Genomic DNA, 19,477 nt, shown 5'->3' with positions numbered 1-19,477 from the left:
CATGACATGCATGACGTCATCTGCGTTCTTATCTCGTACTGCCGTAAGGCAGTTTCTCGCGATAGTTCTATCCAATGATGAGATTTACACCGAGACGGAGGACTAATCTTGCAAGTGCGGTTTTCAGCCAGTGGGGGGGGTGAGCGCATTGGCCTAGACCCCATTCACCTCATAATAGGTCACTCAACCATCACAGTGACTCTGAGCCACAATAATTACAGCCGAAATCCTGCATAGTTCTGCTTTAAGTGCAATCGTGCTAAAAATTAGGAGGGGCTGTTAAAAGCAGAGTACAGAGTGTTCATGATAAATACAACGAGGATGCTAACCATAACTGTGCTGAAACAATGCTAACTACACCAAAGATGCTAACTAAAATATCTTAGCTGAAACAATGCTAACTACACTAAAGACGCTACTTGTGCTGCTAAAGATGCTAACCACAGTAACTGTGCTGAAACAATGCTACCTACACCAAAGATGCTAACTAAAATAGCTTAGTTGAAAGAATGCTAACAAGACTAAAGACACTAGTTGTGCTTAGATAGATAGATAGATAGATAGATAGATAGATAGATAGATAGATAGATAGATAGATAGATAGATAGATAGATAGATAGATAGATAGATAGATAGATAGATAGATAACCACAGTAGCTGTGCTGAAACAATGCTAACAAGACTAGAGATGCTAACACCAGTAGCTAAGTGTTGTCATGCTGTTCAGCTCCTCTGACGAAACTACAAGACTCTAAACACCGACGGCGCCATTGTCATGACCACCATCTACCCATGCAGTGTGCGTGTGTGTGTGTGTGTGTGTGTGTGTGTGTGTGTGTGTGTGTGTGTGTGTGAGCCTGACATGGCAGCGGCTCTGTTTAATATTTCAACATGCTGACTTCAGCAGCGTCCATCTCTCCTGGCTGCGTCTGCATCTACGAGTCAGATTCTCAGAGCCGAGTGTCAGTCAAGTCACAGAGGGGGAGGGGGGTGGGGGGGGGGGGGGGGGGGGGGGCTGGCCGAGGGGGGGGGTCGTCCTCAGGGGTCAAAGGTCAACAGAGGCGTCACCCCCCATCAGTTTGACGGGCTGAAGCAGTAGCCACTCCCTGTCCCAGTAACACTCACGTTCCCACTTTGGTTTCCTTTTTTTTTCTGAGAAATTTTCTACCACTTTTCTATTTTTTCTATTAATTTACTTTAAAAAAATGTTTTACTTTTACTTTTTCTAGAATTTCTATCTTAATTATTGAGAAATGTTGCAGGTTTCTTCCAGAATTGTTTTTGAAAAATTAAAATTTTCACTTTTTTCTAGAAAATTCTTAACATTATTTTTTTTTTTATAGGAATCTTACCACTTTTTTCTAGAATTTTTAAAAAACATTTTTTTTGAGAATCTTTACCACTTTTCTTTTTTTTTTTTTTAATATTTACTTTAAAACATTTTTTTTACCACTTTTTTTTAGAATTTATTTTTTAATTATTGAGAAATTTTGCAGGTTTCTTCCAGAATTGTTTTGAAAAAATTTTACCACTTTTTTGTAGAAAATTTTGAATTTTCTTTTTTTTTTTAAGGAATCTTACCACTTTTTTCTAGAATTGTTAAAAAACGTTTTCTTTTTTCTTTTTTTTGAGAATTTTTACCACTTTTTTCTAGAAATGTTTAAACGTTTTTGGAGAAATTGTACCACATTTTTCCAGAGATTTATCTACAATATTTTTTTACAAATTCACGCCATTGGCTCTAATTTAAACGTATTGACTTAAAAAGTAACGTTCTTCAGTCTCTGTATTTCGGGTGTTTGCTTCAAAATGTTGTCCAATGGGGGTCCGTGGTTTAATTTCTGTCATTTTAGGGGTCCTTGATGTAAACGAGTTTGAGAACCACAACACATCCCCTGTCCCATTCATGCTTTGGAGAACTGCTCTTTTCGACAATTGCACTCTATTTTGTATTTTAGTTTCTATGTTTTTTCCTCTCTCAGCCTCAGAAGTCTGATTTAAAGATGTGCAGTCTTTGGCTCTAACTTATCTATGAAATAATCTCTGACATGCTTATAGAACAATGCAAACATGCCGTCCAATAGCACTCATCAACTCAAAGTCTCTCTAGTTTTAGACACTTTTTGTTTCTAATTTTCAAAACTGAAATTTGCAGGTTTTGGTTGTGGACTGGACAGCGTGGTGGTCCAGATGTTGTAACTGTAACTGTGTCAGCGTGTGGGTGAGTGTGCAGCTTCAACTTTCCCACCACAGCTCCGAGAGGTTAATGAGCTCAGGCTGCTTTTGTTACAGGGAGGAGGGGCTTTTATTGTGAAGGGTCGGACTATTTACATACAAAAAGACAAAGACACACACACACACACACACACAGACACACACACACACACACACACACACACACACACAGAGAGAGCTCTGAAGAACAGCGTTTTTGTCAGCGTGCCCTGGGCCAAAACACTGGTGCTGCCAACCACACACACACAGACACACACATTTGGGTTAATTAGCCTCCAATTAGCAGTAGCTGCTCATTTTCACATGGCAACTCCAGAGTGTGAGAGCAAGGAGGGTGAATCAGTCCTCTGTGTGTGTGTGTGTGTGTGTGTGTGTGTGTGTGTGTGTGTGTGTGTGTGTGTGTGTGTGTGTGTGTGTGTGTGTGTGTGTGTGTGTGTGTGTGTGTGTGTGTGTGTGTGTGTGTGTGTGTGTGTGTGCATGTGTGTAGAGAAGTGAGAACTCTGTGGTTGTTTTTACCCAGCATGCTCTGCTGGGGCCTGCTGTAAAAACTCTCACACTGCTGCTCTGTCTCAGTTCCTGCACGTTTGGTTTTCATTAACTAATTAAATCAAACGTTTAACAACAACAACAACACTGGGGGGGGGGGGCAACCACAATAACATGACCTCATCTATCAACAATGAACATCTACCTGATAAAGACGATCAACAGACCCAATCTCCTTGTTGTTTACAACTACTTCCGGGTAGAAAACCAGCACGTAATTTGAACGAGAGTTTAGCTATATATCATATTTTTCACGCCCTATCACCTTTTAGACAAATCTGAAATGATTGAAGAAACATTACTATTTCTGTGTGTGTGTTTTGTGTTGCTATGTGTTGTATTTATTCAGTTTGGGGGAATCACAGTGTCTAGAAAGCATCAGTGGCTCAGCTGACAGGGACAGCTAACGGTAGCTAAACTAACAGCAGCAGCTAAGCTAACGGTAGCTAAGCTAACAGCAGGACGTCAGCTGTTAAAACCCTCCCGTTGTGGGACACGACATGAAACTACTCCAGTTAGCTCAGTCATGTTGGAACTCAGATATCCGCTGGAGAAAATATTTTTTCATGGAGCGTTTATTGAGTCACTGAGTTATTAAAGTTAAACAGGTAGCTAACCGTTAGCCCTGCTAATCTATGATAACCATGACTAATTACAAAAATGTGCACACATAAATAGTAATGTTTGTCCAATCATTGGTTTTATAAACTTTACAAACATCAGATTAGTCTAAACGGTGATATAGTGACATGAAAAATGAGATAAATATAGCGAAACTCTCGTCCGTCACTATTGTTCTCATGCTGCACTGTAAAAAAAAAAAACTCAAAATCTTTCCAAGAATATTTGTCTTATTTCTTGTCAAAATGTCTCATTTCTAGTCAAAACTAATCTCTTTCCACTTAAAATAAGACTCATCACCTAAAAATGTCATTTTCACTCGTTTCAAACTAATTTTCACTTGAAATAAGTAGAAAAATGTTGTGCTTGTAATAAGAAAGAAAAACTTGATCCACTGTCAGATTTTTGTACTTATTTCAAGTGAAAATCTGCTTGAAAGAAGTTAAAAAGTGTCTAAAAACAATCTACTTTTTAATGTGATGAGTCTTATTTTAAGTAGAATGAGATTAGCTTTGACTAGAAATAAGACAAATATTCTTGGTAAGATAGGTTTCCTCTGTGTCTGTCTCAGTATTTACACTGGAAAAAGGAAGTGGTCACGGCTTATTTCATTTAGCTCCCCCCAAAGCATTCTGGGAGCTGTAGTCTGACAACATGGAGGCAAACAGGAGTGTGTAACCTGACCCCGGTGATGACTGATGCCCCCCCCTCCCCTCCTCCTCCTCCTCCTCTGTCTCTCCCAGGACATAATTTCCCATAATCCACTGACTCAGACAGATGAAATCAAACCTTCCTCTGTGAGCTCCGTTTACACCGGCCAGCCAGCCAGCGGCTCGGCTCACGCCTTGTTGCCGCTTTTTAAATTTACGGGCGAGGCGCGGCCGCTCCAGTGACTGCGCGGCGTGCCGGGGCTGCTGGGAGGTGACACACAACATGATGGATGAGATGAGATTAACTACAGAGAGAACATGGAGAGAGAGGGAGAGGGAGAGAGAGAGAGGAACACACCGACTCCTCTTTATGATTCACTCTCACTCTCTGGAGATAAAACTCATCTTTGTCCTTTTTAAAGTCACAGTTAAAGATGTTTTTATCTAATTGACCTATGGCTAAGCCACGCCCCCAAACACGATGAGCCAATCACAGTGCGCATAGCTAGCCCATACACTCGGACATTCTCTGCTTCCACGTCCATTGAAATGCATTGCAGTTAGTCAGTTTTCATTGGTTGTTATATGTTTTTTCTTGACATTTTAAGTTTAAAATTGTTTAAATGTGGTCAAACGGTGTGCATGGGGGACATGCAACTCCGACACTAGGTATCCTGAGAGGCCACGGGTGGATTTTTTTAACCTTTTCCCAAGCCACATCTCAACCCAGAGAAGCGTCTCTGGATAAAGTTATGCGGTAGACCACAACACCAACTAAACGTGGATAAACTTAACAAGGATGTCTACATCTGTTCTAAGTTAAGTCAACAACGTATTTGAGGCAACATATTGTCAGAGATGTTTAGATGTTAGCCAGTATCACAACTAAGCATAAAGCCCGCTAGCTTAATGCTAACGTATAATGTAAAACTCCATAGACAGGCTAACAGAAATTAGCCCGTCGCTATCGGCGTTTCACGGCAAACGACAGCCATAGCAGTAAAGCTAAGTGAAGTTTTGGTGACTTCCAGATGATATTTAATCTTTCTGTCTCCAAAAATCATCAATTGCCTCCTGTGAAATGTCTCCTACTGTGACAGCTGTTGCCATAGCAACTGTCACCGAATGTTGACTGTTTGTCCGAGTGAGTGGAGGGGGCGGGGCTTAGCCAGAGGTCAATTACAAACATGACGAGTTAAATAAACCAGAGTTTCATGTGTCACACACCTAAAGAGCCAATCCTGTGAACTTAACACTGCTAGCCACCGTCAGTTAGGCTACAAACCAGGGATGTCACGAATTTATGACCTACAGGGGTGAGTGTAGTATTCCTCAACGTAGAACTCAGTTTGGCAGCTTTTTCATGTGTGGCCTTGAGTCAGTGGAACGTCCTTCCCACAGAACTTATTCTATGTGCAAATCCTCACACATCCTCATGCTGGTCAAAGCGCTGGTTACTGAGTAAGCAAGTTTGCACACATTGTTGAGTATTATGTGAGTGTGTGTGTGTATGTGCACTTTATGATTTGGCGCTCCTGTTTCCCTGCTTTTATTAGTGCATTCTCTCAATTTTTTTTAAATATTATGGTTATTATGTCACTTATGTCCTATTTCAATTCATCTTAAAGGGATAGTAGCATTTTTTAAAGTGGGGTTGTATGATCTCCAAATAGCCCCTAAGTACTTTAATTGCAGTAGAAGACTCTCTGCACTCCTCCCGTCAGCAACGCCAGCCCATAATAGCCCTGCCCAGAGATTTACAACATACAGTGTTGTGAATGAACTCAAAAGAAACGGCCTATTTTCACGGCCTAAAAGAGGTTTTACCTGAAAAAAAATACACAGTTCCATTGTTCACTATAATATAATTTTTTCCAGCCCTTCAAAGTGCAGGAAAAACACAGTTTTTATTTGGACCTCTTTTAGGCCGTGAAAATAGGCCGTTTCTTTGGGTCTGTTCACAACACTGTATGTTGTAAATCTCTGCTATAACCTGGCTCAAAGCATCTCTTCTTATTTTACAAGATTAATGTTTTTTTGTGCATTGTCCCTGTTTTAAATAAATAAATTCATTCATTCATTCATTCAACCTTCAGTCTGGCTGCACGGCCGAGCGCTACACACTGCTGCTGAATGTAAATACTCTCTGAAGCCGCCGCTGGCAGACCTCAAGCTCTCAATCAGCGGCCTCCACACACACACACACACACACACACACACTGATAAGAGAATATGTCTGCGCACACAGAGGTAATGAGATAAGACGCTGCTGAGATTTTACTCAGAAACAGAATGAATCATGGAGGAGCTGTCGCGTCGCCAGGGTCCTGCCTCTGTCACTTTGTGATGTCACAACTACGCGGTCACCCTAAGCCCCGCCCCCTAACCACCACCTGGACTCGCCAGCCATCCATCCATTTGGTTTCTCTGAGTGTTTTATTCTAAAATCTGCTCTGTTTTTTATTGGATCGCTTTAGAAAACAGTCGGCCAATCAGAAGAGAGTCGTGTCAGTAGAGTAAAAACCCAGTAGAGCTCTGGGATCTACTGCTACTACTGACTCAGGTCAGATAGTGGAGCATAGAGCTCCAACTGTTATGTGAGCACTTTTAAATCCAGGTTGAAAACATTTTTCTTTTCATGTTGAGCTCTTTTAAAGAACTTTAAATCTTTGCACTGTAAGTCCTCTTAATTGTTTTAATACAAATCAATATTTCATGCTGCAAACTCATATTTTATGCTCTATTTTAGTCTAGTTTTTAGTTTTTCTGTACTTGTTTTCTTATATTCTTTTTTCTTGCTTTTAATTGTATGTTTAATGTTTCCAATTTTTACTTTTTTGGGTTTTATTTAGATTTTTAAAAATTGTATGTTTTTGGGGCGTTGTTTAGTTCAGTTTGTAGAGCAGATGCCCCATATGCAGAGGTTATAGTCCTCGCTGCAGCCGGCCCTGAATCGAATCCCGACTCAGCTGCACGTCATTCCCCCTCTCTCTCGGCTATAATTAAAATAATTAAAGGTGAAAAGCCCAAAAATGTACTTTAAAAGAAATAAAATGGTATGTTTTAATGTCGATTTCTTTCCCGTTTCCAGTTCTTAGTGTTAAAGGGGTCCGAGGTCTACTGGTCGTTGCCAGACTAAATGTGACCCGATCCATCAAAATGAGTCACAGTGACCCCACATTTCAAAGTTGAGATTTTGGTATCAATGGAAAGATTAGAAAATAAGCTTAAAAATGATCCTTAGTCAGAGTCATACATTTGATGGTTTTCGAGATGTGGCCGTTTGAATTACGATCTTTCACTCTCTTATTCCGTTCTAAAATCTGAGAAAATTGCAGTTAAAAGTTTTTGCCAGTGACTCTGGCATCTGTTCCTATACCACGTGATTACACGCACCCTATACGGCCCCTTGTTGTAATAGAGGCAGCATTCAATGACCCTCGGAAAGCAGAGAATCTCACAATTCAGATGCTTTTTACAGCTCGTCTCTATCATAAATGGTTCAGAAGTTGTCATGTTTTATTGACATTTTGTAAAACATGTGCAAGCGTGTACGTTCGGGTTAGCATCGATGCTACGCTCTGTTAGCGTCGATGCTACTCGGTTTAGCATCTGTTTCTGTACCCGTCCCTTCTCGTCATAGAGGCACCGTTCAATGACCGTCGGAAAGCGGAGAATCCCGCGATTCAGATGCAGTTTACAGCTCGTCTCTATCATGAACGGTTTAGAAGATATTTCATGTTTTGCACCGAAGCAACACTCATTTTCAGAGGGTTTAAGTTGCAAGTCAACTTCAATCATCATTTACGTGCCTTTTCTCAATTATCTGGACTGTGAAACTTTGGGAGATTGTTTTTGAATGTCATTGCTTTGAAATTAGGGTAAAAAATTTTTTTGATTTTCTTTGGGTTTTCCATGTTATCAGCTGATTATCTAAAAATAGAACATTGCAACTTCCGACTCATTTTGATAGAACGGGTCACAAATGTGTTAATGATATAGTCTGGCTTGTCAGGCTAGGCTAGGGCTACTTAATGAGATGTGGGAGGTCGGACTAATGGACGCAAAAATAAAGAAATGTATGGTCGGAGAAATGGGTAGTCGGACAGACGTCATGCGCCTGGTGCCAGTGGTGGTGTCAGGCTACCGGTGAGCGCCTCCTACCGGACTCTGCTGCTGCTGCTGCTGCTGCCTCGGCCTCGGGTCGGTCTCTCAGGACTCTGCTGATCCTCCTGGAGAACGAGTGGATGAAGCTGCTGACCGAGGGCGTCATCCGCCGCTGCTCCGCGTCCGATCCCGCCTTCCTGAGCGCCGGCCGCCGCTGCTCCGCGTCCGGACCTGAGGCGCCGGGCTCGGACATGGACCGGATGTAGGGGAAGAACCGGCGCAGGGAGCTGGACCGAGCCTGGCCTGAATCATCGGCGGCGTTGTGCCCTTTGCCCTCGGGAGGCGACATCTTGGCGGTGGCATGTGTTGGGCGAGCAGATGTCCTCCACTCGTAGCGGTCCAATGGCGGCTCAGCACTCGGCCTCCTCCAGGGCCTCCGGTGGTTCTGGACGCCGCTTCCACTCATCATGCTCCAACACACTCACTCACTCACAGGCCTAAACTGTTGTAAACTGTTTTCTTGTCTGTAACAACATCTATTGCATGTCTGTCCGTCCTGGGTGAGGGATCCCTCCTCTGTTGCTCACCCTGAGCTTTCTCAGATTTGTCCCTGTTAAAAGGGTTTTCCATGGAGTTTTTCCTCAGTCGATGTGAGGGTCTAAGGACAGAGGATGTTGTTATGATGCCATGTAAAGCCCTTTGAGACAAACTTGTTGGTAGAAACGGGCTATACAAATAAAATTGCCTTGCCTTGCCTTGCCTCCTTCAGGCAGCGGTGGTGGCGAGCAGATGGGATTGGCCTCCAAAATGGCAGACACAGCTGGATTGCCGACATGCAGCTGTGCTCCGACATGAACACACGAACGAACGACCCTAACGGCACTTTCACATTCTTCTTTACAGACGTCAGCAGGTCCCGTCGTCGGTCTTCATGTCGACACCGTGGTGGCTCGGCCTCCAAGTCTCGTCTGCCTCGCTTGTTTCTCAACCGGGCGGCCGACGAGTCGAGGCGACGCAACGTCTTCCTGAGAGGGAGGAAGTGGAGCGTCAGATGAGGACGAAGTTAGTTCGGAGCTCGGGCCAATCAGCCGCCAGCGTGAGGCAGAGCAGCAGACTGTGGTTTCCCCTCTCTGCAGCGGGTAGAAACTGAAAGTGCACGCACACACTTCAGTGTCACAGGCTTCTCCTTCTGCCTCAACCGTCAAATATCTGTGTGATTGATGGTTTTTGTTTGATCGATTGATTGATTGATTGATTGGATTGATTGAGTGATTGATCGACCGACGGCTCCTGGAGCTGAAGAACTGATCAGAACCAAAAACCTGAGGGTTCGGTCTGAACCAGCCAATAACAACACACCATCAAAGGGTTAAAAGTGCAACAAAGGGAAGCTGATTGACAGGTGGCGTCTCGCCTACGGATGATGAGATTAGAAAATCAACCAAAAGACTTTTATTTTGAAGAGTTATTCATAGGGATGCTACGATTACTTGTTTTCATAATTAATCACGGTATTAAACGCCAAACGTAAAGATTCCCTCAACACCGTCACTTTACAACGTAAAGTAACTGGATTAAATTACGTTAATGTCATAGATCAGTGGTTCTCAACCTTTTTTGAACAAACGCCCCCCTGACCATACCATGATCCTATGACTGCCCCCCCCCCCCCCAAAAAAAAAACAATGTTACAAAATTACGTTTTAAACTTGTTTTATACACTTATCTGTTACTTTATTCATATTTCACTGCTTTTGTCAAGCTAAGACTCTGGTAAACATATTTCAAGCACCAAAACAGTTCGTCCTCATGACTGAAGGTGTGTTTTCACAAGGGATTTGAACATTTTCAAAAATCGCACCTCAAATTTCCAGAATTTGGCCTAAATTATTTATTTTTTACAGTTCTCTAGAACACAAATGGCCTGTAATGATGGTAATGATGAGGGAGCTGTCCATGGTTACTTAACCAAAAGTCTCTTGACATATCAAACAAAGAAAACTACAGGCTATGTTAGTTTTAATGCTCAAAATACAAACGATATCATGAGGTGAACCCATATGTTGCAGTAAAAAAAAAAAAAAAAGATTGTTGATTCGGTGGAAATCTAGCTTTACAGGCAGGGGTGGTTATGGTATGCGGGGGCCATGGGGGTATACTTGACGACCCAGGTATTGTTACATCTGCAAGTACTTTAAAAAGGTGAATTTAATGGAAAAAATTTAGAAAATGGCCTCCAACCTCAGATGGTTAAGGGTGTGGATGTTAGGGGGGACAGGGGCCCCTGGGGTATTGATCCGGCCCTGCTGCAACTACACAGCGGTTCAATTTTTTTTTTTTTTTTTCAGTTCGCAAACTCAGTGTCAGTCTTTATGATATTGTTCCCCCTCTATTAAATATGAAAGGAGGGTGAAAATCACAGGACATGACCTGTTCTAATGATACAAGTCAGAGGTCCTTCTGTGTTTCTCTTCTGTAATGCACACGTCTTGGAGGGGGCTTCCCTCATCAAACGGGGGTTTGTGCAAGACGCAACATCATTCAATCTGAACGACCCCACATGCACGCTGTAACTATTAAGGTGGCGGCCAAAAGTCACTTTAGATCGGCAGGAAAACCCTGTCGGGTAAAGTCAGGTGGACATGTGATGTGCGTGTGCTTCACCTGTAAAGACGGCGCCGCTTAAAAAAAAAAGAAAAAAAAAAAAAGGACGGCGCACCTGCTCCTCGCAGGGACGGGCTGTCAGAGGAGCTCTGCTGATCCTCTCTCTTCATCCTGTACACGAATGTTTGGCCGTAGCCTACTTGGTATAAAAAATCCATCTAACTTCATTCAGTATAGGTAAACTAACCTACAAACAAAGACGTGTGTGTGTCATTTAAGTCAGACCGTCTGACGCAGCGCTGTAGTGCGCACTATGGTTGGTTTGAAACTTGTGCGGGCATTTCCCGCATTATGAGTGTTAGATTTGCGGGTTAAATCAGTTGAAAAGTAGGTTATTTATGTCGGTTATTTGCACTTAAAACGTTGGGAAACCATTAAATTTTATAAAGTAGAGCTCAAATGAACTTTGTACAAGCCAAGTTATGGCGCCCCCCATTTTTGCCTGAGCGCCCCCCTCTCAGCCCTCACGCTCCCAGCGCCCCCCACAAAGTTCAGAACGCCCCCTGGGGGGCGGTACCGCCCCCGTTGAGAAACCCTATCATAGATGAAAAAGGTTCTTATACAAAACACAGGTAGAAAGAGGTTTTCTTTTCTAAAGACTATATAGACTATTACGTTAGTGTCAGTTCACCTAATGAATTGTGTCTTGTTTTATTACAAGAGTTCGTCTTTCAGTGCAACGTGACAAGTTGAACATCGTTCACTTTAACGTTACAGATGTGAAACTGAAACTGAACTGAACATGTGTCCAACTCTTTTTATGGATATGGTTTGTGGTCAAAGGGAAAAAAGGGTCTCCCGCACACTGTCAAGTCACTTGCAAAAGACTTTAATAATTAAGTCACTTGCAAAAGACTTAATTATTAAAGTCTTTTGCAAGTGACTTGACAGTGTGCGGGAGACCCTTTTTTCCTTTGTTCACTCCTAACCTATGCTCCAACGCACCTGTTTTTTCAAGATTTTTTTAGGTGTGCATCAGCTTTCACAACTTGACAGTTTGTGGTCTATCATGACCAACACAGTTTCAGTGTCCATGTTTAACGACCTGAAGATAGACGTCATCATGTAGTCATAAATTTGGTTTAGATGAAAGTTATTGACATGGAGGATCAATAGCTGGTCTAATATTAATAGATATTTAAAAAATGTAATTATATTTTTACACATTCATAGCGTTGTGAAATGAATCAATGCGTAATTATCATAATAATGTGATTTTTTCTCTGACAATAATCCATAATCGTGACATCCCTACTCATTCATAATTCTAAAACAAAAATAAGGACAGATACAGATCCACTCCTTTGAGTTTTTGTAGCGTGAGCCGGATCAGTCAGGTTCAGAGGTCAAATGTGTGTCGGCTCTCGGGGCTCGACCCGAACAGGAGCTCATAAATATCTATAAACTCTGAAGGAAGGAAACAGGAGCAGCTCAGCTTCAGTCCTCTCTGCTGATGATTCAACCAATGGGAGGAGGAAGATGCAAATGCAAATCTCCCTGCAGGACTCTCAGGTTCACATGTAAACGAGGAAGCCGGTGGTGGTGGTGGTGGTTCACTCTGAGGCCTCCAGCTGTCAATCACCAACCACACTGCTCCATGTTCCTCCTTCTTGTTCTTCTGTCTTTTCTTTTGAAGGGTCGAGCCATCTCCATCTTCCTCTTTCACTTTCATATGGAGCTCTGTTAGTTTTAATATAACCAGTAGGTATCCACCACTTTATTTTCCCATGATCCATTGCGTCACACCACAACGGAAGTCGGTTTTAGCAGCATTCTAGCGAGCGGCTAGCGTTAGCCACCGGTGTAGGCACCAAATGTGGGGGCTCCGGGCTGCCAAAACCGTTTTGACTAAATCTGATGTTTGTTAAGTCTATAAAACGAATTATTGGACAAACATTAGCCTACTATTTCTGTGTGCACGTTTTTGTAATTAGTCATGGTTATCGTAGTTGTTAGCTTTGCTGCTGCTGACAGCTAACAGCAGCAGCTAAGCTAACAGCAGGACGTCAGCTGTCAAAACCCTCCCGTTGTGGGACACGACATGAAACTACTCCAGTTAGCTCAGTCATGTTGGAACTAGGATATCCGCTGGAAAAAATATTTTTTTCATTGGCCGTTTATTGAGTTATTGTTTATTGACACTGCTAACGGCTAACAGCTAACGGTTAGCCCAGCTAATCTAAAATGTTTGTTCAACAATTCGTTTTTAGACTTCATAAACATCAGAGTAGTCACAACGGTGATATAGTGACGTGAAAATGTGACATAAAGTGCGTCCGTATTGTTCTCATTAAAATGACGTGATGATTATAAATAAAGTTGTCACGGCCGATGTCTATCAACCAGTCTATGCTATCAACAACACAGTAACGGTGGGATGGAGCGTCATGGCAACACCCAGCGTCGTTCTCCGGAAAGTGGTGGATAATCTGCACTAGTTGAAGAAAGCTGCTGAGTTATTGCTGTCACAATTGTTATTTATTGATTTTCTATTATTATTATTTATTAATTTTTTCAATCATTATTACTATTTTTTCCCCCCAATACTGTTATTATGACCAAAGTCACTATTATTATCCACCAAGTCTCTTTTTCACCTATTATGATCACCATTTATAGAATATATTATAACTGACTTACACACGCACACACACGCACCTAATTTCACATTTCATGTCAATGTAAGTCATCAATGCATGTTCACTGTATTGTCTGTCATGTTTTTTTCCACAATAAAAGTAAAAAAAGAAAAAGGAAATAAACCGTGTGGTAGATTTAATGTGGAGCATGAGGAGGAGGAGGAGGAGTAGGAGGAGGAGGAGAAGGAGGAGGAGGAGGAGACCGGGCTGCAGCCTTTAAGAGACGAGCTGCCCCCGACTGACCCACATATCAGCATTTATTGGATAATGAGGCGGCTGGTGTCCAGGACGCCACCACCGGCTGCATGTAGGTCAGCGTTAAGACCCGGGCAGGCTAAGCTAAGCTAAGCTAAACTAAGCTAAGCTAAGCTAAGCTGAGGAGTCCTCCAGAGACCTGGGTGGGGTTGCACCAGTTTGGCGTCGTATCTCTCTACTAAATTCAGGATTTAGTAATTACTCAACCACTACTAAACCCTTAGTAATTACTAGCTAGTTTGCAACTAGTTGTTTACTAATTTCCAGGGCTCTCAAGTTTTGAAGTGAGTTCAGAGTGAGATTTTACCAGCGGCAGCGGGGATTTGGTTGAAGTGGGGATGGATGTCTGACAAATGACGCATAAATTCATTCAAACAGAAATATTTATGATTTATGACTGGAATAAGTTAACCACGGGCGTCATGCAACCAAAAAATTGGAGGGGGCACAGTGAATGCGAATGTGCTATTGCGCGCACAGCGCGCACAAAATTTTGGGGAGGATGCCCTCAAATCACTTATTTTGGGCACTTATACAGTTTATTTTTAGAGCACAGCACAATGAAAAATGTTTAAGTAACACATTTAACCTTTAAATAATGTTGAGGGTCCAATGTGACCCATTTTTACATTTAGGAACAGTGAAAACACCCTAAACATTTTTCCTCAAGTTGAACTTGTTCAACACAATATTTGATACAGATGCAATGGTCTTTCCTGCCACTATATGATTACTGTATAAATCACAGTAGCATTGACTGATTAGTTGAACGCAGCCTGATGTAAACATTAAAACTCAGTACCAATCACACAGCAGCTCCATGTTGTCCCTGTGTGATGTTCAGGGACAGGTCAGGACAGTCTGAGGACAGAGCTCTGAGGTTGAAGTCCTATAATAATGAGATGAGAGACACCTGTGACTGTGACAGCTTCGTCTTGACCACTAGTCAGCTGATCAACTGCAGCAGAGGAAACTCCGCTGTTCTCCGCTCCACCGCGATGAGCGCTTTTTTTAAATTTTATTTTTTTAATTAAGCTCCTACTGTAAACTGGCGCGGATCCGGTGTGTTTATCAAAGCTTGGTCGCCGTGCTCAGGCACCAGTGGTCGGTTTGAGCTGCGTTCATGAAGTTAAGAGGCTGCTTTCAAACTCCTCAGGCAGTGATCAGTGTCGGCTCGTTACTCACTGGTCGTCGGTGTTTTAGCGATGGTACAGGCTCAGGCCAGTAGGCTACAACAGGTAACAGTGTTGTTGTCTCTTCACCTCTCTGTGTGATCAGTGCGCCCTCAAATCTGTTCCACTGTTAAAGCGACTGGTGGACGTCACCGTGGTAATTTAAATGCGTGAGAAATACAATGTGTGGCGTGTGAGCGTGTGAACGGGTGGGAATGCGTGTGTCACACGCCAAATGCGTGAGACTTGAGAGCCCTGAATTTCGGTTGCACCAGACCAGTTTATGCAATCTCGTATCTAGTAAATGCGTAAGTGGTTACTAGCAGGTTACTAGTCACATTAAAGGGATAGTAGCATTTTTTTAAAGTGGGGTTGATTGAGATTTACAACATACAGTGGTGTGAACAGACCCAAAGAGACGGCCTATTTTCATGGCCTAAAAGAGGTTGTTGTTCGCTATAATAATATCATTTTTTCCAGCCCCTCAAAGTGCAGGAAAAACACAGTTTTTATTTGGACCATCCATTTATCCCTGTCAGTTCATTTGTTGTCTTTGATGACATCATCAGTGTTTTAAACTGATGCATCGTTAGTTTGTTTTTCCCTGGAACACTTCCTGTCATTGGAATCGATGTTTGTCTCGCCATGGCAACCGTATTCAGTGATGCCACGTGACGAGAGAGAGAGAGAGAGAGAAGACTTCACTGAAACATCATCAGGCCCATCGTCAGTCCCCGATGCACTCTGCGTCGTCGTGGAAACGGCGAGGTGAAGAGGAAGGGAAGCGCGGTGGAATCTCAGCCATTTCCTGGATCTGAGGCCGAGCGGGAGAGAGGAAGCAAACAGGAAGTGGCCGCCACAGAGCCGCGCAGGCGTCCGTCCATCCGCCCCTCGTCCCCGTCCTACAGGAAACCATCCGCCACCGCCAGATAAAAATACCCATCAGCCCCCGGGACAGAGCGGCCCCGCCCGCCCAGAGGAATCCTGGGTAAATCTCCCACGAGCGCTGAGGACACAAACACTTCCAGAAAGCAGACAGGAAGTGACATCACAGACAGGAAGTGACATCACAGACAGGAAGTGTTGCAGCTCCCATTGACGCCAGAACAAGCAGAGACACTGGAAACTGATCACCCCGATCAATAAGATAATCGATGAGCAGCTTAAGAGTCAACCTGATCAATTACCTCACGAACACAGACACTAACCTGCTCGTGATTTCACAATAAAAGCCTCTGACACAGCGGCAGCTTCATCAAAGCTTTCAGATTGATTCATTGATTGATTGATTGATCCAGAGATGCTGCAGGTGATGATTATTGTCAATATTGATTAATCTGCTGAGTACGGAATAAAATGAAAACACGTTCAGCAGCTTGAAGAACCTGCAGCTGATCCACCGATCCATTGATCCACCGATCCACTGATCCAGCGATCCATTAATCCACTGATCCATTGATCCACCGATCCATTTATCCACTGATCCACCGATCCATTGATCCACCGATCCATCGATCTATCAATCCATTGATCCACCGATCCATTGATCCACCGATCCATTTATCCACTGATCCACCGATCCATTGATCCATTTATCCACTGATCCACCGATCCATTTATCCACTGATCCACCGATCCATTGATCCATTTATCCACTGATCCATTGATCCACCGATCTATCAATCCATTGATCCACCGATCCATTGATCCACTGATCCATTGATCCATCGATCTATCAATCCATTGATCCACCGATCCACTGATCCATTGATCCACCGATCCATTGATCCATTGATCCATCGATCCACTGATCCATTGATCCACCGATCCATTGATCCACTGATCCATCGATCCACTGATCCATTGATACATTGATCCACCGATCCATTGATCCACTGATCCATCGATCCACTGATCCATTGATACATTGATCCATCGATCCATTGATCCATTGATCCATCGATCCATTGATCCACCGATCCATTAATCCATTGATCCACTGATCCATTGATCCATTGATCCAGTCACTGTGGCTGTGACTGAAGTAATCTGATTACTGCTACACAACTGAACTGATGTGGCTGACACACATAACACGAATCTGATGTTGACGCTGTTGCCACGGCGACCACCCGGTCCCGTCCGGGTGGATCTGTGTTTCCACTCCCGAGGCCTGAAATAGACACTCGGCTTATTTCTGACCAAGAGAAGTCAAGACTCTTGTTTTGTTTCAGAGGGGAAATCCTGTCTCACACACACACACACACACACACACTCACACACACTCACACACACAGAGAAACACACACTCACACACACACACACACTCACACACACAGAGAAACACACACTCACACACACACACACACTCACACACATCCTGATAACAGCCAGGCCTGCAAGGAACTTTTTCCATTTCCTCCTCTGCTCGGCCTCCATTGTCCTCAAGACCTGTGTGTGTGTGTGCGTGTGTGTGTGTGTGTGTGTGTGTGTGTGTGTGTGTGTGTGTGTGTGTGTGTGTGTGTGTGTGTGTGTGTGTGTGTGTGTTGTCTCTACACTTTCACACACCTGCTCGTAGTTCTGCTGCTCACACTCACAGAAACATCAACAGACTCCTTTAGACTATCGGAAAAAAAGTAATACACATATTCGGGGCCGGGTCGGCTTCTACTTTTCAAAGCTCAGTTTCAAACGTTAAAGGGACAACCAGGAGTTTTGTAAAAGTGAAGTGTTTCCACACTACATTTATGAGCCTCCGCACCGTGAAATTCTTTGACCGGCGCAAGACAGACTCATGTTTTCATTCATCAAGAATTAAAGTCAGAGGTTGGAAGACGATCACATACCGTCGTAGTTCCCACCATAAACGGAGATTCGGCGGCGTTATTCTCATGACTCGCCACGAAACCGAAAGTAAAGAAACGCTGGTCGGCTCGCCCAGCATTTCCACCACCACTAATAATAACAAAATAACCATAGAGACAAAACCATAGATTTATCTAAAATGGACCATTAACAAGTGGTAGCGTAGATTCATCCACATTAATATCAGACTTTTTATAACCAAATAGAAACTCCTCGTTGTCCCTTTAACATTAAAAAAAAAAATAAAAGTGAGAAAACATTATACGTCCTGTGATATGACTTCTGCATATGCACACATTGAGTCGGTGCATTGTGCAGCCCTAATTAACGCCTCTGGACGACAGAAACAAACAGAAACAACAGAACCAGTGGAGAGGATTTACATCTTTGCAGAGCAGAAGAGTTGTTCTGAATTAGATAAAATCGTGTCTCTGATAGAAGTCAGTTTATTTATTGGAGGATTAGCGGTGAATCTGAGTGAACGTGAAGGTGTCGTTCATCAAACCTCCGTGTTTCTCTCTGTTTCTCTCTGTCGCCGAAGTGAAAACATGAAAATAACCTGAGGAAACAGTTTCACACTCGGGACGCTCGGCTTCGGCTCCGGCGGGAATCTCAGGTGTGAATTGGACCGAGCAACACAACACAACACAACACAACAAACTCCCACCGTCCCCGTCCAATAGGAGGCGTCCGTCCGTCCGTCTCTGTGACCTCTGACCCCACAGAAACTCAGTCCTTCAGCTCCACTACAGTCACAGGCGTCAGACGTGAAGGTCAGAGGTCAGATGGAGGAGGAGGAGGAGAAGAACTCAACTCAAAGTTTATTTCTATAGCACATTTAAAAACAACCTTAGTTGCCCAAAGTGCTGCACAACGTACAGGTGCTAGCAATATAAATAAAACAACATAAATCATCAAACATAGATTAAAGCAGAAGTAAGGTGAATGTTTGTGTTAATATAAGTCTTAAATAGTTGTATCTTCCGACAGCAATCACTTCTATAGAGTGTTTGGTCTGAAACACGGGTCTGTCAGTCACTCTGCTCTGCTCTGAGCCCAGGAGAAAACTTTCCTTGTATCCTACAAGTTTTATCCAATGAGGAGAGAGAACGGCATAAAGGGGCAGTCCTCTCTGTGTGTGCAGCCAAGGGATGCGCCTGAATGTGGTGACGTAGGGACGAGGACCAATAGATCCATGACGAGGGCGGGGGCTGCTAACTCCATCGGCTGACAAGACGTTATGGTGCGTTCAAGGAAACCCGTAACTCGTGTTTTTCCGACCTGTGAAGTCGTACCAGTTCGATCTGGTACGAGTTCACGGGTCAGAAGTTACGAGTGGCCGTTATAGTGACTTTCACCGGTAAAACAGGTCGGAGAAACACGAGTGGGTTGCCTGGAACGCTACAAAGTCGTAAGTCGTGACTTCAAGCTGTAATTTACGGTTTCAAAAGCCTGCCTGGAACGCAGCATTAGCCAAAACCACCGGATCGCTTACTTCTGCTTTAACAGTAAAAACAGTTACTAAGATAAAACAAATAAAAGCTATAGGCCGCTACTAAAAGATGAACATAAAAGGTCAGGGTGTCAGGGTGAGTTGAAGGCCCCTTGCTCTTTAGTTTCTATCTGGGGCAAACCGGCAGTAACTGGTTGCTTGACCTCAAAGCTCTAGCTGGAGCGTGATACTTAATGAGGTCAGATAAACAGAGAGGGGCTAGACCATTTA

At 43.3% G+C, this 19,477-nt stretch overlaps 1 protein-coding gene across 4 annotated transcripts in view; it reads right to left on the bottom strand.

Annotated features, from left to right (window-relative positions):
* Positions 1-19,477, bottom strand: part of rasal2 (RAS protein activator like 2) — a 104,142-nt gene that overhangs the window by 76,197 nt on the left and 8,468 nt on the right. For 2 of the 4 annotated variants that reach the window (XM_083991584.1, XM_083991585.1), the window contains exon 1: positions 8,217-8,609. The exons of the other annotated variants lie outside the window; for them this stretch is intronic. In XM_083991584.1, the coding sequence (XP_083847710.1) occupies positions 8,217-8,508 (292 nt within the window). In that variant the 5' untranslated portion in view covers positions 8,509-8,609. Of the gene's footprint in view, positions 1-8,216; positions 8,610-19,477 lie in introns of those variants that run through there. 4 annotated transcript variants of the gene reach the window in all.

Source organism: Trachurus trachurus (genome assembly GCF_905171665.1).
Source record: "Trachurus trachurus genome assembly, chromosome: 17".
Taxonomy (NCBI): Eukaryota; Metazoa; Chordata; class Actinopteri; order Carangiformes; family Carangidae; genus Trachurus; species Trachurus trachurus.
Note: the sequence above shows the minus strand (reverse complement) of the source record. Positions and strands in the feature narration are given on the sequence as shown.